Here is a 21,465-nt window from a genome sequence, read left to right as displayed (position 1 = left end):
TTGTTGAATTTAACTCCATCTATGGATAAAAATATAGGGCTTTTCACAGAAAGATGAGAAGCCACGATTCTTTTTTTCAACAGAACGATAAGTTAAGAGGTAGTTTACAATTTTTTTACTATATTTAATAATTTATTTATTTTTTACTATTTTCAGAATAATCATAATAAAGAACATTATAAAACGTGCGTGAACAACATTATAGTCTACAAAGTGGTCAGTCTTCGAAACTTGGTTATCACAGCACATGATCATCGTTAATTATTGCATAATACGACTAGTAGTTGTATTATGCAATGACTAATCATTTATGTGCTCAGAAAGACAAAACAGGAGGTTGGCATTTATATCGTTGGTATGTGTTCTTTCATACAGACTATTGTACTATGCTTTGTCGTGCCAATATAGTTGCCTCGTAGATACCACATTAAAACAGAAACTAAAATTAAAAAAAAAAAAAAAAAAAAAAAAAAAAAAAAAAAAATGAGTGACTTCAAAATTTTAACATTAGTTTGGTAATATTTCTTTTCCCCCCGTTACAGTCTTTACTCGGTTTTTGCGTTGTACTGGTTTACATTCATTGTCTGTATAAAGCTTTATATTATTTTATTATTTCTAGTTCAACCCTAACTCATTTTTCGAACTTTTTAAATATCTTTGAAGATAGTAGTCGCTTTTAGTTGAAATTATTTAGAGAAATTCTCTATTCTACACAACTGTAAGTACAGTAAAATCTGTTAAGCTAGTCACTTGCTTAATTTTGCTGCGTATCTGCGGAACTATGTAGATTAGGTGTATTATTGTTCTGTTAGTTGGCCAATCACATAAGCTAGAAGTTTTCCTTCGGATCTAAGAGTTGTCAAATAATGACAGGTTTCATTGTATTATCTTATGGCTACCTATATACTTTAATGTTATGTAGGATATATGAATTTTACTTTTATTTACTTGCTTATTTACCTTCCAACTTCCTCCACAGCAAATCCGTGAAATCAGCGTTTTTTCTTCTTCCACTACTCATGTCATCTAACACTGCCGTAAAAACGATGTCTGAAACAAGAAAATATAATTATTACTTATCGTTCATTTTCCGGTTATTATGAAATTCTGTAAAGCGGTTTCTTACCCCACAAAAGACATATTTCTTTGGCTGCCATGTATCACGGACAGCAGAGATGTATTAACTTAGCTACAAAACATCACACTACATAATACGACAATTTTTATATCTCTTACTTGACAATTCAGAACACATGACTGTCCTGCAAGAAACACCAAGCAAGGAAAATATGTCAGTGAAACGCCAATATTCCTTAACGAAAAATTGTCTGGTTGTTTTTAAAGCAAAAAAAAACATGTTAAGCAGCTCCACATGCCTCCTTGATACCAATATTTTGGTACACAGAAGTTTTTTTTTTTTTTTTTTTTTTTTTTTTTTTTTTTTTTTTTTTTAAATCGTAGATTGACTTTTAGAAGTTTCAGCCCTGGTTACTAGTTAACTACAATGAATCACTCTTTTTCAAAATAACAGAACGGACCAAATATATCGGGGAATAACATGCAAAACAGAAGAGTATAATGCCGTCCAACAGTGGCTTGATGATAGCGAATTGTTTGACACCTACAGGGATAGTTCTTTATTTGAAATTTAACGTTCCCTTCCATTACTGAGGCTGTATCAGATGTAGACCTAAAGCCTAATATAGCATTCAATTACACACAGTTCCTCCACTTGTTGCTGGGCCGCCATTTCCTACAAGTTATGAACAATAATTTGCTAAGATATTTTATGGGTTAAGTAAAAACATGCTTCACAGAAAATACCAGAGTAAGTTTCAAAATAAATGGAATGTGTGAATACCACTCATTCTAGCTTTGGAACTTCTTGTATAAAATAAACTCTGACCAAAGCATATACTATCTAATAAACAACAGCGTTACATGTATGAAAGCATGTCATATTCAACACTTTGTTCTAAGAAGAGCATGTCTCATCCCATACTTGAAAAAATTAGTTGAGCGATTACATCTCACAGAAGTAAATATGACTATAAACCAAAATTCATCTTTTGTATTAATAGAAAATGTGTTTCGAGAATTCAAGCAAATAGCAGATCGTCTACCAAAAGTCTCCAAAGCTAGCGTAGCAAGCATAGGACTTCATATATGACATTTAAAAACTGAAAATGGCTTTTCTCAATTCTGAAGGTAACAATATATTTTACGAAATTTCCGAAAAAGGAGCATTTATTATCGTAGAGCTCTTAATGCAATGGTAACTAAGTTTGAAATTAAGAAAAGAATAACGAAAAAAAAAGAAAGAAAAAGAAAAGAAGGCAACTGGAAAGAGGGAGGTGTTCCTCAAATCATCTGTATGTTTCTGAGATATTTAGTACAGCAGGTCGTTTCATCCTTATGGTAGTGAATTCCATTTCCCTGCCCTAGACTGTAAAACCTTTTTTTCACCACCAATCACATCCAATATGACGGTTCTGACGACGAACAATTGTACGACATCAGACCTTCCACTGAAGGAGGCTTCTACTCAGCACAGCTTCATCCAATTGAACTCACTCATCTTTGTACACTTAATGGACAAATACACGAAAGTATATGGGTGATGCAATTGGTGATTTAACAGAAATCTGTCAATTGCCTTGACATCTGTCTTCTGTTCCATATGAGCCATGTAAACCACCGTCACATCGTTTTGGCGGTGTGACTGCTGACCTTATCTTAGTGGTCTCATTACCATACAAAGCAGGGGCGTTGGCGGTATATGGGATCTAAGACGTGCTAATATAGTAAGCAGCACTTATCTTTCCTTTCGACGCCATTCTGTGTGTACGAAGCTTCTCCTTAGTACAGAAACCCGCCACTACCATAAACTCTTTGGGGAAACTTTCATTGCACATGCGAACTACTGTGTGTTCCTTTCCATGAATAGGACGTAGTAAATCGCACGCAGCTGTTTTGACTTGGTCAAATAGACCCATCTAGGGTGAACGCCATTTATCACTTGCTACATGGCACCCACACTGACATTTGTATGCTAGCCTTCGTTGGGCGATATAGTTTGTGTTGGAGCATGAAGTTCCGTTTGTACGTCGTTTACAGATCTAACTCCTGTCGAATGATTACGATTAACGGTTGCTAGTGACTGTCGAACACGATGGACTGCTGCATGTATGCTCTTATCAGACGCTGTGAAACCTTTGCTCTTTCATTGTTTTTCAATTTGGCAATAGCTATAGCTCACGCCGAAAATTGCTACTATCTTGCCCTTTTAAATCGAATGATTGCAGAGACCCTTACTCTCACTTCCCATGTAGGCAACTGTTTGCTTTATATGTGATGTGTATGATATAGTACTGGAGCAAACAATGCTTTTTGCGGCGCCAGCAATTCACTACAATAAGGATGAAAGGACCTTCTATATTTTGTTAGAATGCATCAAAAGAGCCTGGTGGCTCAGTGGCAATGCGCTCACATTTGGTGCGAAAAGTCCCTGATTTGATCCCAGGTCATGTGAATTTGTGGTACACAACATCGTATCCGTGGGTTTTCTCGTATTTTGCCATTCCCTCCCACATTATCATTCCACTATTTATTTCACAATAATTCTTTTTCATAGCATAAAGGACATAATTGTAGGATTTTAACCCTTTGACTACCAACGGGATACCTGTGTCCCACGCGAATAATTCAAACATTGTTGGGAATTTGCTTTTAGAAAGTTAAAAAAAAAAGTTACTCTCCCAGATTTAATTTTTTTCACAAATATTAGCTTTGTTAATTATTGAAGTAACCTGCTGTATCTACAGTCGTATCTTGACGGTTTCAATAATAATAATAAAACAATTTTTGACATACACTTGGCGGCTCGCCAAAAGAAAAATTAAGATCAAAGAAAAGGCTGAGAAGCGTCCAGGTGGATGTTATATTGGAATGTACGATCGAACCTACCTGGACACTTCTTATCTGCTTTTGAAATTTATTTTTTAATTTTTTTTCTTGTCCCTAAATGGTTAAAGTTAGCGAAAGGATTTATCGTATACTTTTATACAATTGTGATTATGTTTTCATTAGTTTCTGATATGTATTTCATTATATATTCGCAGTTTCTTCATTCTTGTGCCTTTGATTTAGGTGAGGATCAATATCTTTGCCTTGCACTGGCAGTTTATGTTTGTTTGTTTGCCCATCTCTGTTTCCTTCTTTCAACTTAATATACAATTAACACGGAAGCGTATTCACACTTCTCATTATCCAGAGTTATCTTTCATGTAAATGCGTAATATCAAAGGAATTATTCCCATATTATTAACATCAAATTCCTCACTGTAAATAATATGCTGCTTTTATTCATCATCTGTCGGCTTTAACTATTTGTGATAATCATCTATTGTCATCCACGATTTTGCGGGCAACTTCGTAAACATTTCTAGCCAACGCGCATTACGAGTTTTATCGAAGAAATAGAATAGATTCACTCGAAATATCACTCTCGAGGAAGAAATATACAGCCTCCAAACTATAAAATTCTAATATAGCGAATTGGTTACACGCAACATACAATCGAATGATCACACGATTCAATAAATTGTTAGGCAGGGTACCCCAGCATAACACGCCGATTGGTAAGATTGCATATACATAGAGAACATCGAAAAAGAAGCGACACGTATTTTTTCTATCGGCCAAGTGCATTGAAAGGTTTAAATACCCAGCAGAAAAAAACACGTACCGTACATGCGCATGTACAACATGCGCCTGGAAAACCCTTGAAATTGGAACACTGTTTTACGCCTGATCATGTGCTCATGTTTTTTAAAAACATTGCGTGTTCAGTCCCTGGAGACGGAAAAACACAGGCAAACAAGGAAGAAGTGAACACCTGGTTTGCACCTGGAAAACACATGTTTTGTACCTATAACCGAACGCAACATCTGTGGACTGCATGTTTTGCAACTGATCTTAATGTGTTTTCTCTTCAACAGCAGCTGATCATCCGCTGAACATTGCATGTAAAAGGAAGAAGACCAGTGCTATTCTAGTATTGTTCGAGAGCACTGAACATGCAGTGTACAGAGATCGCAAACATGCAGTGAAAGGGGAACTGATTTGACATGGAATGACCCAAATGCGCCAACGAGCTGTGAATCAAGAAGTAATATTTCTGGTAAATTCCATTTCGATGGTCTTCAAAAATATCTTACACTCTCTTAGAATCACCTTAGGACGGAGCCGGACCCTTTGGAAGGCAAAAATTTGACATTTACTCTTTAGCTATTTTCTCGAAGAGAATGAAATATACTTTTCAAATAATTTGAAAGTTAGATACATTTATTTAGTGTAATGTCTTTGTGTCAAAAACATTTTATTACAAACGAAATGAGAGTATTATTTGAAAAGTAGAAAATAAACTTATTGGATCATTTAATTTGTCATGAAATGCCGTTGCTTTCATTTTTCTAGTCGCTATCTTCATTTAGGTATCTTTGAAGCACTTTCTCGTGGGCAACGAAATTTCAAGGAATGACTACACTATAGAGAGAAAATGGCGGCGTGACTGGAGACAGAGTGCGTGAGAGAGTGGTTATGTTTTATAGTTCTTTTTCTTCAATAATATTATCAGTAAACTGATAGTCAGCAAGATAAACTTCTTGGTCTAGTCTTCTTAAAGAGGAAAGACCATAAATATCAGAACAGAACAGACTACACCTAATAACAAAACAACTTCCTTTTTTTAAATGAGAAATCCATCTGAAAATGGCCTTTTCTCGGATTTAAAACATTCTGTCTACCTGGCATGTTTCTTTTATATTTCAGACAGTGTACTGTTTCTCTGTAACCTGCAAATACATGCTGTCACTACATACCATGTACAGTTCATGTTTATACAACCCTTTTCTTCTAAAACAAACCACCTGGAAATCCTATTTTCCGTATTAAAAACATACCATGTACCAGACATGTAAACGACAAACTTCTGCTAGATGAACAATTCTCTGGAACCTGCATGAACATTCGGCAATACAGGGAAAAAAAACAGCTCATGTTCACAGCAGATTTCTTTTGAAATTCAGCATAGCTGAAAAATCACGTTAAAAAACGGAACACATTATATTTAATGCGCAGAAAATTTTCGTTCAACATTTAAAATACGGGCTGGCCTGGAACGCAAATGTACACCTTGTCTCAAAAAGGTTGAGCGCATTCTTTATTGGTGTTTTGAGGCAAAAATTTTCAAAGTCCAACTTCGGGTATCTTCGGGAAATAGTAAACCAGGTTCGAACCTCCAAGCCAGCCTTTGCTATCGGGAAAAAGTTAGCAGATGGGTTTTTCTTCTTTTAAATATAATAAGACTTGTTACCAAGTGTTGAAAAAAAGCAACATTGATTGAAATATTTAATGATACAATATTTCGAAACTTTGTATTAATGTCAGCTCATGTTTGTTTGTCATTTAGCTCTCCATACGTGATGGAACATTTAGAAACGTAAACGAATGTTTCCATATGTAAAAGAATGCTCAAAGTTAAGACATAGAATATAATTATCACCTGAGTACTAAAATAATAGTCAAAGTAGAACAAAAACAGCGTTTCTAGTGGGTATGAATGTCATAATTTTCTTGAAAACCGTTATACATCGCTAAAAATACCTTAGCAGAAGTCCTTGTGTTAGCTCACTGATAAGCTGTCGGATTTCAAATCATAAGGTTGAGAGTTCGAATCCCATCTGGGCCAATGCTCTTTTAAAAATTATATTTTCCGCAATACATGAAAAATTATATAAAATAATGAAATTAAATACATCAGTTTTTATATATATAACATAATCATTGCAGAATGTAGTAATTATTATGTTTAAAATATAACATCTTAAATAGCTAGGTGTTCACAGTAGGTCTGTATTATATATATATGAGAATGTTAAATACAAGTTAAGAAACTCGTTCACTAGCAATAAATAAATCATGTAGTGTATTTATTTGCAGCTATTTGTCATACAGATGTAACTTCTCAATATTCTCAATACAGCATGTCATTTACATTCATGAAATACAGTATATTCCTACGGATATAGAAAGTGTGTAAACAGAGTATCCAAAGTCGGATCCTGCTTCAAGACACATAACTTTTCCCGATCCCCTTAACGTCACGGGAAGAAACACAAATTCTCTTTAGAACGGAATATCGTTACTTAGAGTCTCATTCGAATACGTTGAATATGCTTTTGTATATTCATCTCTCTCTCTCTGTCGCTTTGTTTATGTGTTGCGGAATATCCCAAGTTGAATACAACATTTGCAAAGTATATGACCATCAGAGTCATGGGATACCGGAAATTGAAAGTCGTGTTTCTTCAGATTGGATATGCGTGTTCATGTTAGCTCACTGGTAGAGTACGGGCTTGTTAATGAGGTCGTCTTGAGTTCAAAGCCTGCAGAGATTTATCTCTTTTTTTTTTTTTTTTTTTGTTAGTAGAATTGCACAGAAATCGGATTCAAGGAGTGGTTTACTTCTAGAAATATTTTCAGAAGCGTTTAGGTAGCCCTTAAAAGGACTGTTTTCGGGAGTTATGGCGGGGACATTAATATTGTGTCCAATACCCTTCTGAATTTATTACACGCCCCATTCTTCTGGGCATGGAATCTATTAAATGGGTGACAAATTTATCTCCTTCCCCTACCTCTAGCTATGCTTCGGAAACAAGATGCCACAGGTCATCCTGGGTTCTTGGTGGATCTGCCTCAGGCCAACTATCCCTTAGAGTACGCTTCACTTCTGCCCACATATTTTCCATGAGATTGAGGTCTGCTCCACGAGGCGGCCAGTCAATTAAATCAATCTCAGGCTGCCCTGCGAACCATTCCTGAATCACACGGGAAGTATGTATTGGCGACTGGTCTTGCTGGAACTGAATTACACCATCAGGCGGAAATACTTGTACAGATGGCACCATGATATTACTCATAATATCTAAGTACTGAGCACTGTCCAGGTGTCTTCCAATTCTGTGAAGCTGTTATGCTCCGCGCCTGAAAATCCAACCCCAACATGAAATAGATACATGGCCACTGCGATTTCAAGCAGCAACACATCCAGGATCATATCGGGTGCCTCTCGGACGATACACAAAACGGCGTCCCTCATTTGATGTTGTGAATATGGATTCATCTGAGAAAACTACGTTTTCCCAATTGCGACCCACATTCGCCTGTGCAAACGCGAGACGGTAAATTTTGTGGTCGTCTGAGAGGTTTTCCTTCACGGCAGCAACACAACCACGTAACCCAGCATGACGAAGCCTTCGCAGAGCTGTATGCTTACTACCAGGAAAAAGAGAAGCTTCCCTTAGCTGTCTAGACGTCCTTAGTGGGTCTGACCGGGCTTCGTTTACTAATCTCGCATCTTCGGCTTCGGTTGACACATGCGGACAACCAGAAGATCGTAAATTACCAGTTTGACGTGTAGGACCATATTTCCGAATCCATCGCCTTCCTGTAGAGGCCGGGACACCTACTCGCCTGCTAGCTGCAGTTGCAGAATAGCCTTCCAACTCCCATAAAGTAATTATTGCTGTACGTCTATCCATAGTTACCAATGTTTTGAGCTGTGAGCAGGAAGCAATAGGTAAAAGCTAGTACCAGACGTGTGGTTGGTTAATTGCACGACACGCCTATTGTGGGGAACGACTTGGTCAACGACTAGCGAAAGAAATCTGAAAATGGTGCGCCGTAATAATAATATCAAAAACAGTTTTTATAAAGGAGTATTAATACATACGAAAAGCTATTTAAAGAATGAATTGTTATCCTGACTTTATAACGTATAAAAACATATACCATATACCAAACAGATTGAGCGATATGGTGATAGCTGTATTGAGACGAACACTTTCGAAGTCCAACTTCGGGTATCTTCTGAAAACAGTAAACTAAAGCTGCTGGTTCGAACCTCCAAGCCAACCTTAGCAATCGGGAAAAAATGTACAGATATGTTTTTCCTTCTGTTAAATATAATAAGACATGTTGAAATGGTATTAAGTGTAGAAAAAAAGTAAAGTTGATTGAAATAGTTAATGATACAATATTTCGAAACTATATATTCACACTCTCGTTTCGTCATTGTGATTTCCATACGAAAAAAAAAAAATACGTATGAGCTCAGTTATATTTCAGAAGCAGCTTCCGAAAAGCGGTCATGTTAGCTCAGTGGTACACCCCCGAGCGTTTAAATCGTGAGTTCGATACCCGTTCAGGTGGGATTCTTTTATGATATTCTACTTTCCTCAATGCATGAAAATTATGTAAAATAGTTACATTACAATTCATCAGCTGTACATATCAGTTGAATATAAAAGCAATTCTTATCTTTAAAATATAACATCTGAGGTATTGACAGAACGTCGGTATGTTATATGTGAATATTAAATACAAATTAAGAAAATCGTGTAATAGCAATAAATAAGTTATGTAATGTATTTATTTGCAGCTATTTTCATACGCAGGTAACTTCTCAATATTCGCATTACAGCATTTAGGTAGAGAATATCGAAATTCGGATCGTGGTTCAAGACAAAAAACTAGCTAGCCCCAAACTGTCACGTAAGAAATTCACGAATCGCAAAAGTAAAGTGAAGAGATTGAGAGCGGTAATACCTTAATCGCTCTCTCTCAACTCTCTCTTATCTGCATTTATACATATAAAAGTGTATGTATGTATTAAATATGTTCCGACATAACTCATGTATGCCTAGAGCAGGGTTTCTCAACCTGGGAGTCGTGGCCCCTAGGGTGTCGCGAAGATAAGCGGAAGAGATAAATATAGTTAGAATCTAATACCGGAAATTATTTTGAATTTTGTTCTGATAGGCATACTTTTATTTTTTATACATACTGTAAAGAACAATAAAAAATAAGTCTACTGAACATTTTCAAAGGGTGCAGAGTTGTTTAAAAATGAATTTAAATGAAAGACGTATGATATGATACTAATGAGAACTGTATATAGAAATACTAGAAAAATACACATGGAACAAAACCTGCACATTGAAATACAATTAAAATTGAAACCTAATGAGATACCTAAGCATGGTGTAATTTCACTAGTGCAGCAATGCCCGGTTCAATCTTCGTAACGAACATTATGAAGCCATTTTCAACTGATAAGCGATTTCTTGTCTTTGTTTTAATGTTTACCACGAAAAAAAAAAAAAAAAAAAAAAAACTTTCGCACAAGTACGATGTAGCAAATGGAATTATTACTTTTAAAGCAGCAGATACCAGACCAGGATATTCTTCTCTCCTCATCAGGCAGAACTTGTCCAAGTCTTTGTTACAGAAAACCAGTTGCAAAGACTTGTAGCATGATCATTCTATTATTTGGTCAAGATGTTGTGGGCTTAGATCAGATACGTTAATGGCCTCTTCAATGAAGGAGTTTAACATCCATCTTGAACCAGCACCTTCGTCGTTGGGAATATAGATAGTACAGTTACTGTATCCACTGTCAATGCCGGGCGCCGAAAAAAGGGGGCACAAATTTCGGAGGAAGTGTGTTACTCATGTTAGGAAAGTAGGGATGCACGCGAGACAAGACGAGACGAGAAATGGAAAAGTTTCGTCTCGTCTCGCAACCTCAAACGTTGGTCTCGTCTCGCGTAAGGTCTCGTCTCGCAAATGTGAAGTCTCGTCTCGCGTCTCGCATAAAATTTTGAGTCTCATCTCGCATCTCGCGCGAGACTTTCTCGCATGGTCTCGCAGTCTCGCATATATTCTAGGTCAAAATTTTGCAATGTGTTATTCTATGGCTGCTAATGAATGATGATGTGATATTCTGTCCGAAGGCAGGTATTTGACCTAAAAGTCCCTTGGCAAGGTGAATGGTGGTTTGCCATTGCTTTCCATGGGATGAATGTTCATAACATCCTAAGGAGACGGAACCTAGAATTCAACATGGTATTCGAACTTGTGTCCCCTCCGCTCCAAATTAAAAGAAAAGTTGTGCTGGAATTTGATCGCTGGACCATTAATTTTCGTCAAATTAATAGCATAATTTACAGCAAAACCAGCATAAATTGTTGCTGGATCCAACATTGTTTTCCAGCTTAGAGGTGTCCAGCAATATTTGGCTCTTCTAAAATATCGTCGCCACTATGAACATTTACACGTTTTGGTCGTTTCCTTGAAGGGTGAGTTTCCAGTATAAAGATGTTTTTATACCACCAAAAGCGCTTGTACACAACAAAAGAACTCCTCACAACACAATACGACCCAATTCTTTTGGTTCGTTTGCGCTTGTAGCAATGTTGGATTATCGCATTTTATCAACTTTCGCTTTCAACTTATACTGCCAGATCTAGAAAATAAAATTACTGACAGATATAGGGCAATTCCTACCATCTCCCACGAAACCTATAGGGACATCCTGCCAAGCCAGTATTTGAATTAAACTTCCGAACTAGAGGGGGATGTTTTTGATAAATATATAGAAAGAAAATACTTATTCCATGTAAAAATATCATGTTATTTCTGCGAGCCGGGCCGGGGATAAACTTTGACGAGAGGGGATTTCCCCGCCATCCCCCAACATTAATCGCTAGTAGTAATGTGAAAAAGACAGAAACAACAGAAATATCATATTTCGCAGCAATAGGGAGTCTTATTCGCTTTTCAGACCAAAAATAGAAGTTCATGTGTTCGTGCGCACCCGCGTGTATGTGTTTGTGTCGCAAAAAAGGTCCTAAATCTATGCTGTAATAAATTTCCAATTTACAAAGCTTTTCTTTTTTAGAAACTAAAGAAGGCTTTAATTCTGAAAATTAACCTTCATTAATAATAAATCTCATAAAATGTCTATTGCCCCAATCACTTTTTTGTTCCTGAGGCATTAACGCTCAACTTAGAAAACTCAATAAATGTAAAATTACTAAATATACAATTAAATGTAATTCATAAATGTTGCGAGACTGCGAGAAGTCTCGCGAGACTTCTCGTGCGAGACTTAACCGAGTCTCGTCTAGCGTCTCGTCTCGCATAAAATTTTCACTCTCGTCTCGTGTCTCGTATCGCAAATGCGAAACGAGACGAGACGTCTCGCGTGCATCCCTATAGGAAAGTGCATATGCACATGTATAAAATAGAAGGAAAAACGTAATAAAATGTGCTCAAAATCAAGGAAAGGCAGCGTTTACTTTTGAAAATTTTATTGAGCTTCGTGCCATGGTGGCGCTTCGCAGCTAGTCTGTCGACCTCACTCATATGTACGGAGACATCGTCGTATACTCTCGCCCCGAGCGCTGATTTTCCATGCCACGGCACTGTTCACTATAAACAAGAAATGGATTCTACTATTATAGAAATAGGTATGTTAAAAATCCCACACAAGCTTATTATAAAACACAAATTATAAAAGAGTCGCTGGCAAGAGGATGTGATAAAAGGGGATCGTGATAGGAATTAGATTGAGAACCACTGGCCTAGAGTAATTTTAACCAAATTTCTTATAGTCTGAAAAAGAGTGCTGTCGGGTTACCTATGGTGAATGGGAGGAGGATACATATAAAAGATTGCTATAGAAAATGATCGGTATTAGTGTCGAATTCATAGTTTTCGGGGTCGCTTAGATAAATAGTGTGACTTTCGATTTCGCTTAACTCCGATTAAGCTCTCATTAGTAGGGATGGGAACGAGCGACTTTTCTTTGAAACTCTACTCGACTCGAAACAGACATCTTTGAGGTCTACTGTAGGACTCGGCGCGAAAAATATCCTCCAACTCGACTCGGATTAGAGTCGAGTCAAACTGAAACGAACCAAATCCTGTGTGTAGTCCTACCTAGACAATACATAGACAATATAATTATTCTATTATCAATTATACTACTATTACTACAAATAATAATAATAATAATAATAATAATAATAATAATAATAATAATAATTATTATTATTATTATTATTATTATTATTATTATTATTATTATTATTATTGTTATTACAATATCGTGTATAAACATGAACGATAGATGGTTAGTAAAGGAATACTAAAAGCTAGTTGACTGCCGACGTCGGTAGTCATGACGTCTACAAGGCAAAGACATCGTTCATTACCCTAAGCTGTAAGCGTCGGTGGACTAAAGATGGTCAACTATTGACCTCTCGCCAAAAATTGGTGGCCCCGCAGCGACAATCCGCGGTGGCCCCAGTTCCATTTTGAAAACTTTACTACCAGCGGCAGAGACGCGATGAAACGACAACGAACCACAAAATTACTCTCCCAAAATATGTTAAAATGCCTATATGTGTGATTTGTTTATATTTAGGTGAGTCAAAAAAACACAAAACAAATACCCCGGGGTGGACGCGAACTATCAATATTACGATTACTAGGCACGTGTTCTTCTGATTTCCCCACGAAAACGATCATAAAAAGCTTGCTTGTTGATGGATAAATCATTGACGTCTTACTTTAGCCAATCAGACAAACCCCTACATCTCGAGTTCTAGGAGGTGATACCGTGAACCGTTTTAGATTTATTGCTTTCTGGTGGGGTACTATCTATATGCAAAATTTGAGCATAATAGCCGACATGCATCTTCGGTACCTCTTATCTTTAGTACAATTTTAACCAGAGATGGTGTGGGTCAATGAAAATTTGATCCACGACCCACCATGATCCAGTATCACCCACCACCCAAATGACCCATTGGCCCACTCTGACCCATCATCCATCGTGATCCACTCTGACCCACCACCAACTATGAACCACTCTGAACCATTGCGACCAACTCCGACCCACCAACACCCATCGACATCAACTCTGACCCATGATACACGTCCTCTTCTCCGTTGACTAAAGAGGCTACACTTGTAATAAAACAAGACTGTGAAATTATCACTTATCGGAGTTTGAATTTCTACCGTCAATGGCTCAAGCACCTCTCTGTTACAATACTGATGGATCTGACCTTTACGATATATAATGGCAAAGTGTTTCTCAACTTCCGAATTAAAATGAATTTAAATTTATCATATATAATTATTTCTTTGTTGCCTTACAGACACATTTCAGTAGAAAATAGGATGAAATTTAAAAGTCTCAAATCAAGGAAAAGTAGACAAACGTAAAAAAAGAAAGAAAAACTAATTTTCTATATCATTAACCACCTGGAGTGCCACTCTTTATCTAATCCACCTCGAAAATTATGCATTCGACACTAATGTCGGTCTTTATATATATATATATATATATATATATATATATATATATATATATACATATAATTTTGATGTCAGCCCCTTTCATTTCTCCCAGGAGAGCAAACGGATACTGTCACCGTTAGGACTAAATTTGGTCTTAAATGACATTAAAATTTCTACCAATTAATTTAGCGACCAGTGTTGCATTTAAAAGCTCGGTGCCCCTACGCACTTTTGCTCTCGGCGCCCCCAATAACTACATATTTCTCCGCCCCTTCATCCCTAACTTAAAAATAAAACTTAATTCGAATATGCTTAGTTAGTGAATTTATTACATTTAAATACCACTCACTACATGCTACAGCTAGAACTACGTAACAAAAAAATAACAAATGTGAAACGTGTTCTGAATTATTTTTAAATTTCTTACGCTATTATTATACATATTAGAACAGTAAAAGAGGATTGTTAATGAAATAGTATATTTGTTCTTGATTGTTAACTTTTTCATACGGAAAAAATTAAACTATTATTCAAGTTTTAAACTTTGCACTCTGCAAATATATTGCCCTATAGGCAATGGGACTAATGTGGACTAATGGGAAATGCGACACTGTTAGCGGCGCTGAAAACTTACGATTCGATTCTAATATCGGTTGATTTCGATATTTTTATGTCGCTACGTAACCACCCTGGGTGCTAATGGGAGCTTAATTGGACTTGAATTGAAAGTAGAACTATTCACCTAAGCGACCACGAAGCTATGGATTCGATTCTACTATCGACCCGTTTCTAGCATTTTTGATATGTAACCCGACAGTACTCTTTTCCAGACTGTAAGAAATATAGTTATAATTGCGCTAGATATATCAGAATTATGTTGAAATACACACATACATCCACTTTTATATTCTGTATAAATAGAGAGTGAGCGAGCGAGCGAGAGAGAGCGACTAAAGGCATCACCACTTCCACATTGCAAAAGCATATATCAGGAATTGAATTGAAAATCTATGTAAAGACTTTCTGCTGTAGCGTGCTTCATAAGGACAATTCCAGTCTGCTCACGTGACCTTTGGGGTTCATGAATTTCTTGCGAGCGTTGCGACTTTGGATTCTCTGTTTAAACCCTCGGTTTATGCATCGAATAAGTTTTCAAGAACATAAATGACATGCTGTATTATGAATGTCGAGAATTACCCTCTATATGACAAATAGCTGCAAATAAATACACTACATGATTTATTTATTGCTAGTGAACGAGTTTCTTAACTTGTATTTAACATTCTCATATATATATAATACAGACCTACTGTGAACACCCACCTATTTCAGATGTTATATTTTAAACATAATAATTACTACACTCTGCAATGATTATGTTATATATATACAACTGATGTATTTAATTTCATTATTTTATATAATTTTTCATACATTGTGGAAAATATAATTTTTAAAAGAGCATTGACCCAGATGGGATTCGAACTCACAACCTTATGATTTGAAACCCGACAGCTTACCAGTGAGCTAACACAAGGACTTCTACTAAGGTACTTTTAGCGATGTATAACGGTTCTCAAGAAAATTATGACATTCATACCCACTAGAAACGCTGTTTTTGTTCTACTTTGACTATTATTTTAATACTCAGGCGATAATTATGTTTTATGTCTTAACTTTGAGCATTCTTTTACATATGGAAAGATTCGTTTACATATCTAAATGTTCCATTACGTACGGAGAGCTAAATGACAAACAAACATGAGCTGACATTAATACAAAGTTTCGAAATATTGTATCATTAAATATTTCAATCAATGTTGCTTTTTTTTCAACACTTGATAACAAGTCTTATTATATTTAAAAGAAGAAAAACACATCTGCAAACTTTTTCCCGATTGCAAAGGCTGGCTTGGAGGTTCGAACCTGGTTTACTATTTCCCGAAGATACCCGAAGTTGGACTTTGAAAATTTTTGCCTCAAAACACCAATAAAGAATGCGCTCAACCTTTTTGAGACAAGGTGTACATGTTTACAATATCGGTGGAGTACAGTGTATGTGTTGGTACCGTTACATACGCAGACACGTTTTCACTAAATACTACGTGCTACACATGAACTTACATTCGCTGATCTGCACATGTCTGCAGCCCGCAACATTTTCTTCTGAACATTGCATGTACATGCTCGTCGCACAGGTACTGATCAGTCAATGTACAGTGAACACATGTGATTTTATGTCAGGACAAGAATTATTACATTCAAAAACAGGTGTTATTTCCCGGATAAGTGCCTGTTTCTGTTCCAAACCATTTACTTTACACTTAACACCTGTAGCACATGAGCAAAACATGCGAAAACAGGCACTGTACATTGCCTGTTTTCTCAAAAGTTTTCATGAGGGTAGGGACACAAACATGGGGTCAAAATGAGATTATGTGGAATATAGCGAGAACGAAAAGATATATCGGAAAAGGTTAAATGTATGAAATACTACGACGCAAGGCAATGGGGTAGAACGCACCCATGCGAAGAAAGCAGAACATCCAGAAATGGACCAATCTCGTGTACAACATTGTCACAATGTACTATGGAAATGAGCGAAGAGGGCGGCAAGGAGCAGGAAGAAAGAAGAAACGAAAACGGAAAATACGTGTTTTTGCTTTGGGAGCATACGTCGCCCGTATGCGAAAGAGACTCAGGCCGTGTCGAAAAGATACAAGCGCGCATTCGAAGTACGTTTATTTCCGGAACTGACGTCACTTAGTGTGCGCAAAAGGCCCAAGTTCACAAGTCTGCGAGTGCATAGTACGTAGTATGCGAGGATGTACACTACGTTAGTATACTTATGTGCTTAACATGGCGGTTTAAAGTAAAATGACCTAATAAAATTTTAAAAGGCATATTCTTAATATTTTTGTTGAGGTGAATATTTTTGTGAGGCGACCTAATAATAATTTACTAGATAGATATACAAATTAGTGATTTTACAAGTGGAATATAAAAATGTTACACAAGTAACAAACGTATCTATGCAATGGAATTTAAAATACTGTATTGAAAGCAACCAATAGTTTATTTAATAATGCTATAAAGACATTTGTGCTTAAATATTACATGGTTTATGTAGCTTAATTGTGATAATTAAACTATCGGTAATGCAGCTATTTGCACTTAAATAACAAAAATTTTAATTGCATATGAATTAAAATGTTAAGATTTGGCATAGAGTAATGAATACCTAGATTTTTCACTTCTCCTATGCAGCAAATGTTAATTCGTAGGTAGATAGGCCTAATTTTCTATTTTGATTCTAAACCAATTCCTATCAAAGCTACCACATTTCCTTGCACTTTATCTGTCTGAGAGACCGTAATATGCCAATGACCGTACATTTTGCATTTTTCATAGCTGACTAAAAGTAAAATAAGATCATTTTTTTCTACACATTTATCAAACATTTCACACATTTCCCTTAATTCATATAATCCCATTATTGTACCCACTATGAAACGATTATGAACAAATTAATTCCTTTTCTATAGTTGAACAATGAGAACCATTACATAACACACATACTGTATTTTTTAATAAAACCGTCTCTTAATTTTCATAAAATTCTTATTAAGGTTAATAATAGTTTTTTTTTTCTTTAAGTTATACTTGGACGATAGGACTTCTTTCGTAACTGAGCAACCATTTTTGCAGTGGAAACCATGTGGGAGACACAGAGGGTGTATATCAAGAGAGATGTAGGGCGCCGAAAGCGTAGTGAAGTGCATGCAAGTAGCACGTTCGTATTGATAAACACCAGCCACGACGAATAACGCGATTACACCATCTTGCGACGTCCACTTGCAAGTCCACGTCCACCATCTTGCGACTCCAATACCACTCCAGCTATCACGCTGTCCAATGTTCACCACTTAGTCTCACAAGCAGTTGAACGTCGCCTTGCTTGTCTTGTTGAGGATAGTACCTGTGAAACACACAAATGCACATACACTTTATTGGCTCTACACTTTGCGTTTGGCAACTTCGCATGCTAAATTCAGTTCGTATTGGATACGCTGCGTCCCATACTGTCACTGTTCACAACTGGTTCTGTGTTCAACAGCAACTTGCTCTTTCTTTCCTTACAGTCCTGGACGTGCCATGATGTACTACGTCATATCACTTTGCATTCCTTCATCTATTAGTGCTTTCTACAATTCAGCTTGAAGTTCTGATATATATATATATATATATATATATATATATATATGTATGCAACTCACTGTGCAGTACTGCGTTTGCATCCTTCCTGCGTGTAGATTCCCAGTGCATTAAGATTAATCTAAGTCTCTTTCGCATACGGGCGACGTATGCACCTAAAGCAAAAACACATATTTTCCGTTTTCGTTTCTTCTTTCTTCCTACTCCTTGCCACTCCCTTTGCTCATTTCCGTAGCCCATTGTGACAATGTTGTACACGTGATTGGTCCATTTCTGGATGTTCTGCCTTCTTTGCATGGGTAAGTTCTATCTCATTGCCTTGCGTCGCCTATGGGTAATATTTCGTACATTTAACCTTTTCCGACATCTCTTCTCGTTCTCGATATTTTCCACATAGTCTTATTTTGACCCCACGTTTATGCCCCTATTTGACCTTTTCAATGCCCTTCTTGGCCGATATAAAAAAAAAATACGTATCGCTTCTTTTTCGATGTTCTCTACGTCTGTGCAATCTTATTACAATGGGCGTGTTACACCGGGTACCCTGTCTTGTAAGAAACAAACATATACAGTGAACCCCGGTTTTCGAACTTAATCCATTCCGTAACGCTGTTCGTAAACAATTATTATTTTTTCCATTGAAATTAATGTAAACACAATTAATTTATTCTAGACACAGAAACATGGAATTTTTTAAAGTCTTTTCTGTAATGAAGAATATAGAATGAAAATAACACTGTCTCTTTAAAAGACTAATAAGTAACACTAAATTAAACAGTATGAGAGCTAAAAAAAAAAAGAAAAAGAAAAAGAAAAGAAAGAAAAAAAAGCAGGAAGAGAACGAAAAGTATTGGTTCGATTCATTCATTCATTTTTAAGAATTTTTGCCAGACGTCAGTGACGATGGCAGTGCTATGGAATACCAAATTGTAGCTATGTTATCAGTAATGTGTACACTGCGGTTTTGCTGGATGTAATCAATTTTTTTTAAGGGTCTGAAGTATAAAGTGACAAGTTAAAATGAAGGGTCATCTCCGACACATTCTCCTGACGAGATTGACAAACGTTCTAGTGAGCAGAGGCATCCAGACAAATCTACGCAGTGTATGGAGGGGACACTATTGCTGAAAGAGCCACCTGAGAATGGTTTGACAGATTCCGAAGTGGAAATTTTGACCTAAGTAATGCTGCACTTTATAGTCGTCCATCTACTTTGGGAGGGACTAGAGATTCTTCTTTATCTTGTTTCCCCAGATGTGGCTCGTACAAATTATTATTTTTTTCTGGTTCCTGTCGAATGCTCTCCGTGGCACATTTTCCTAAAACTATAAGCAGTTGGAAAACTTCATTGACGGTTTCTATGTATCCAAGTCACCGGGTTTCTATTATAAACGTATCCAACAACTGCCTTAACATTGCGAACAGATTGTCAACAATGAGAGAGAATACTCAGTGATCTATTATATGATTAGTTCAACAGACAAACAAGAAATGTATCCACTGGTTCCAAATGGCACGACCTAATGGATCAACTCAATATTTTTTTTTTTTTTTTTTAAATACAACACTCTGACAGATAACGTTTACGGTAAACACACAAAAACATTACTGGGCGCGTGGAATTGTGGGTATACTCGTGGGTGTGCGTTCGAACCTCGAATTATTGTTCGTATGCCGAATGAAAAATTGTTTACAAACCAAATTGTTCGCGAACCTAGAGGTACGTTACTCGTGGGTCCACTGTATCGAAAAATAAGTACAAGATCCACTCTTGAGGTTTCGAAGATATAAATTTTATCGTTATTTCACTATTATCTTCCAACAAATTTCAAGCACTTTCAAGAAGCATTAGAAATTTTAACTTTCAAAGGTTTTGAAAATGAAAGAAGAAACAGTACGTTTTCGTATTTTCCAGAAATATGAAAACTAATCTATAAATAGCAGATGAAACGTACCTTCATCACATTCTTGTACTGCTTCAGTTTCCTTCCTACTCAAGTACTTATAATAATCAGTATCTTGCAGGAGGCGTTCGATGTCTTGAAGAATATTAGGATCAGTTGCACCTTCGTCAGTCGCAGAAACGCCTTCAGTGTAATTATTTATAAACCTCTGCAGTGAGGATAACTCAGTCCATAATGTGGATATTCGACTTTCTTCATGACCAGGTAATACTGTTACAACCTTGGAATAGAAAAGAAATTTTAAGCATAGGTGGAAAAAGTGTACAGTCTGCAATCACTCGGGCCAAAGATTCTCTTTAGGAGAGTCTTTTGACCTACAAAAGCTGCAAACCTGGTTTATTCAGAACAATGACTCAACTGCGAACGTGAGGTTTAAGGTACGTAAGAAAAGAACAATGTTTTATTGTTTATATTTTGTACATCTTGATTTTCTTTCCGTAACATTATAATAGTTAATTAAAAATTAATATCGTAACAAGTGTATTAAGCTGCAAACCTATCTTTTGGCTCCCTCGTAGCCAAAGTTTAGCGCGCTTGCCTTCTGTTGTGCGAGAAACTGGATTCGATTCCGAGTGAAAGCTCATATGATTAAGATTTCACGTTAAGATGCAGCAGGTAACTGTCTCATTCTGCTAGGCCGAAAAGAAGAAAAGCAGAATTCCAAATACTCATTTTTGCCCTTAATAAGTCGTAGAATTTCACGGATGGAAAAAATTATACAAATTCTTTCATTTGAAAATAGTTGAAGACTATCACTGTATTCACCGAGCTAACACGGAAGATTATTCGGTTTGTATCGAACTGATTTTGAAGGGTACTCATCTTACAAAATCTTGCCACCACCACCAATAGTATTCTACAGGATCCCAGTACTATGAACTATCGACCATCATCGATATTTCTATTGGAGCGAACTCCAGCGAAGTACGGACAAGGGAATTTAGTCTCACTAGTCCCTGTGAACTTCCCAACATCGACATCCAGCAAGGGTGCGTGGATGCCGATGTTGGAGACAACTTTTCAGCACGAGAAAGCCGCAGAAATCCATTGGACTGGCATGAGGGTTCTTCAC

The 21,465-nt window shown here is 36.6% G+C and overlaps 1 protein-coding gene across 2 annotated transcripts in view; it reads right to left on the bottom strand.

The window, feature by feature from the left end:
- The window catches only part of Zwilch (zwilch kinetochore protein), a 145,061-nt gene that overhangs the window by 54,831 nt on the left and 68,765 nt on the right, over positions 1-21,465 (bottom strand). For both annotated transcript variants that reach the window (XM_081748870.1, XM_081748871.1), the window contains exons 8-9: positions 20,385-20,613; positions 961-1,050 (exon numbers count right to left, since the gene is read on the bottom strand). In XM_081748870.1, the coding sequence (XP_081604996.1) occupies positions 961-1,050; positions 20,385-20,613 (319 nt within the window). The remainder of the gene's footprint in view (positions 1-960; positions 1,051-20,384; positions 20,614-21,465) is intronic.

The sequence above is a fragment of the Thermobia domestica genome, chromosome 2 (genome assembly GCF_964235325.1).
Source record: "Thermobia domestica chromosome 2, izTheDome1.hap1.1, whole genome shotgun sequence".
NCBI lineage: Eukaryota > Metazoa > Arthropoda > Insecta > Zygentoma > Lepismatidae > Thermobia > Thermobia domestica.
This window is presented reverse-complemented; position numbering and strand designations above follow the sequence as displayed.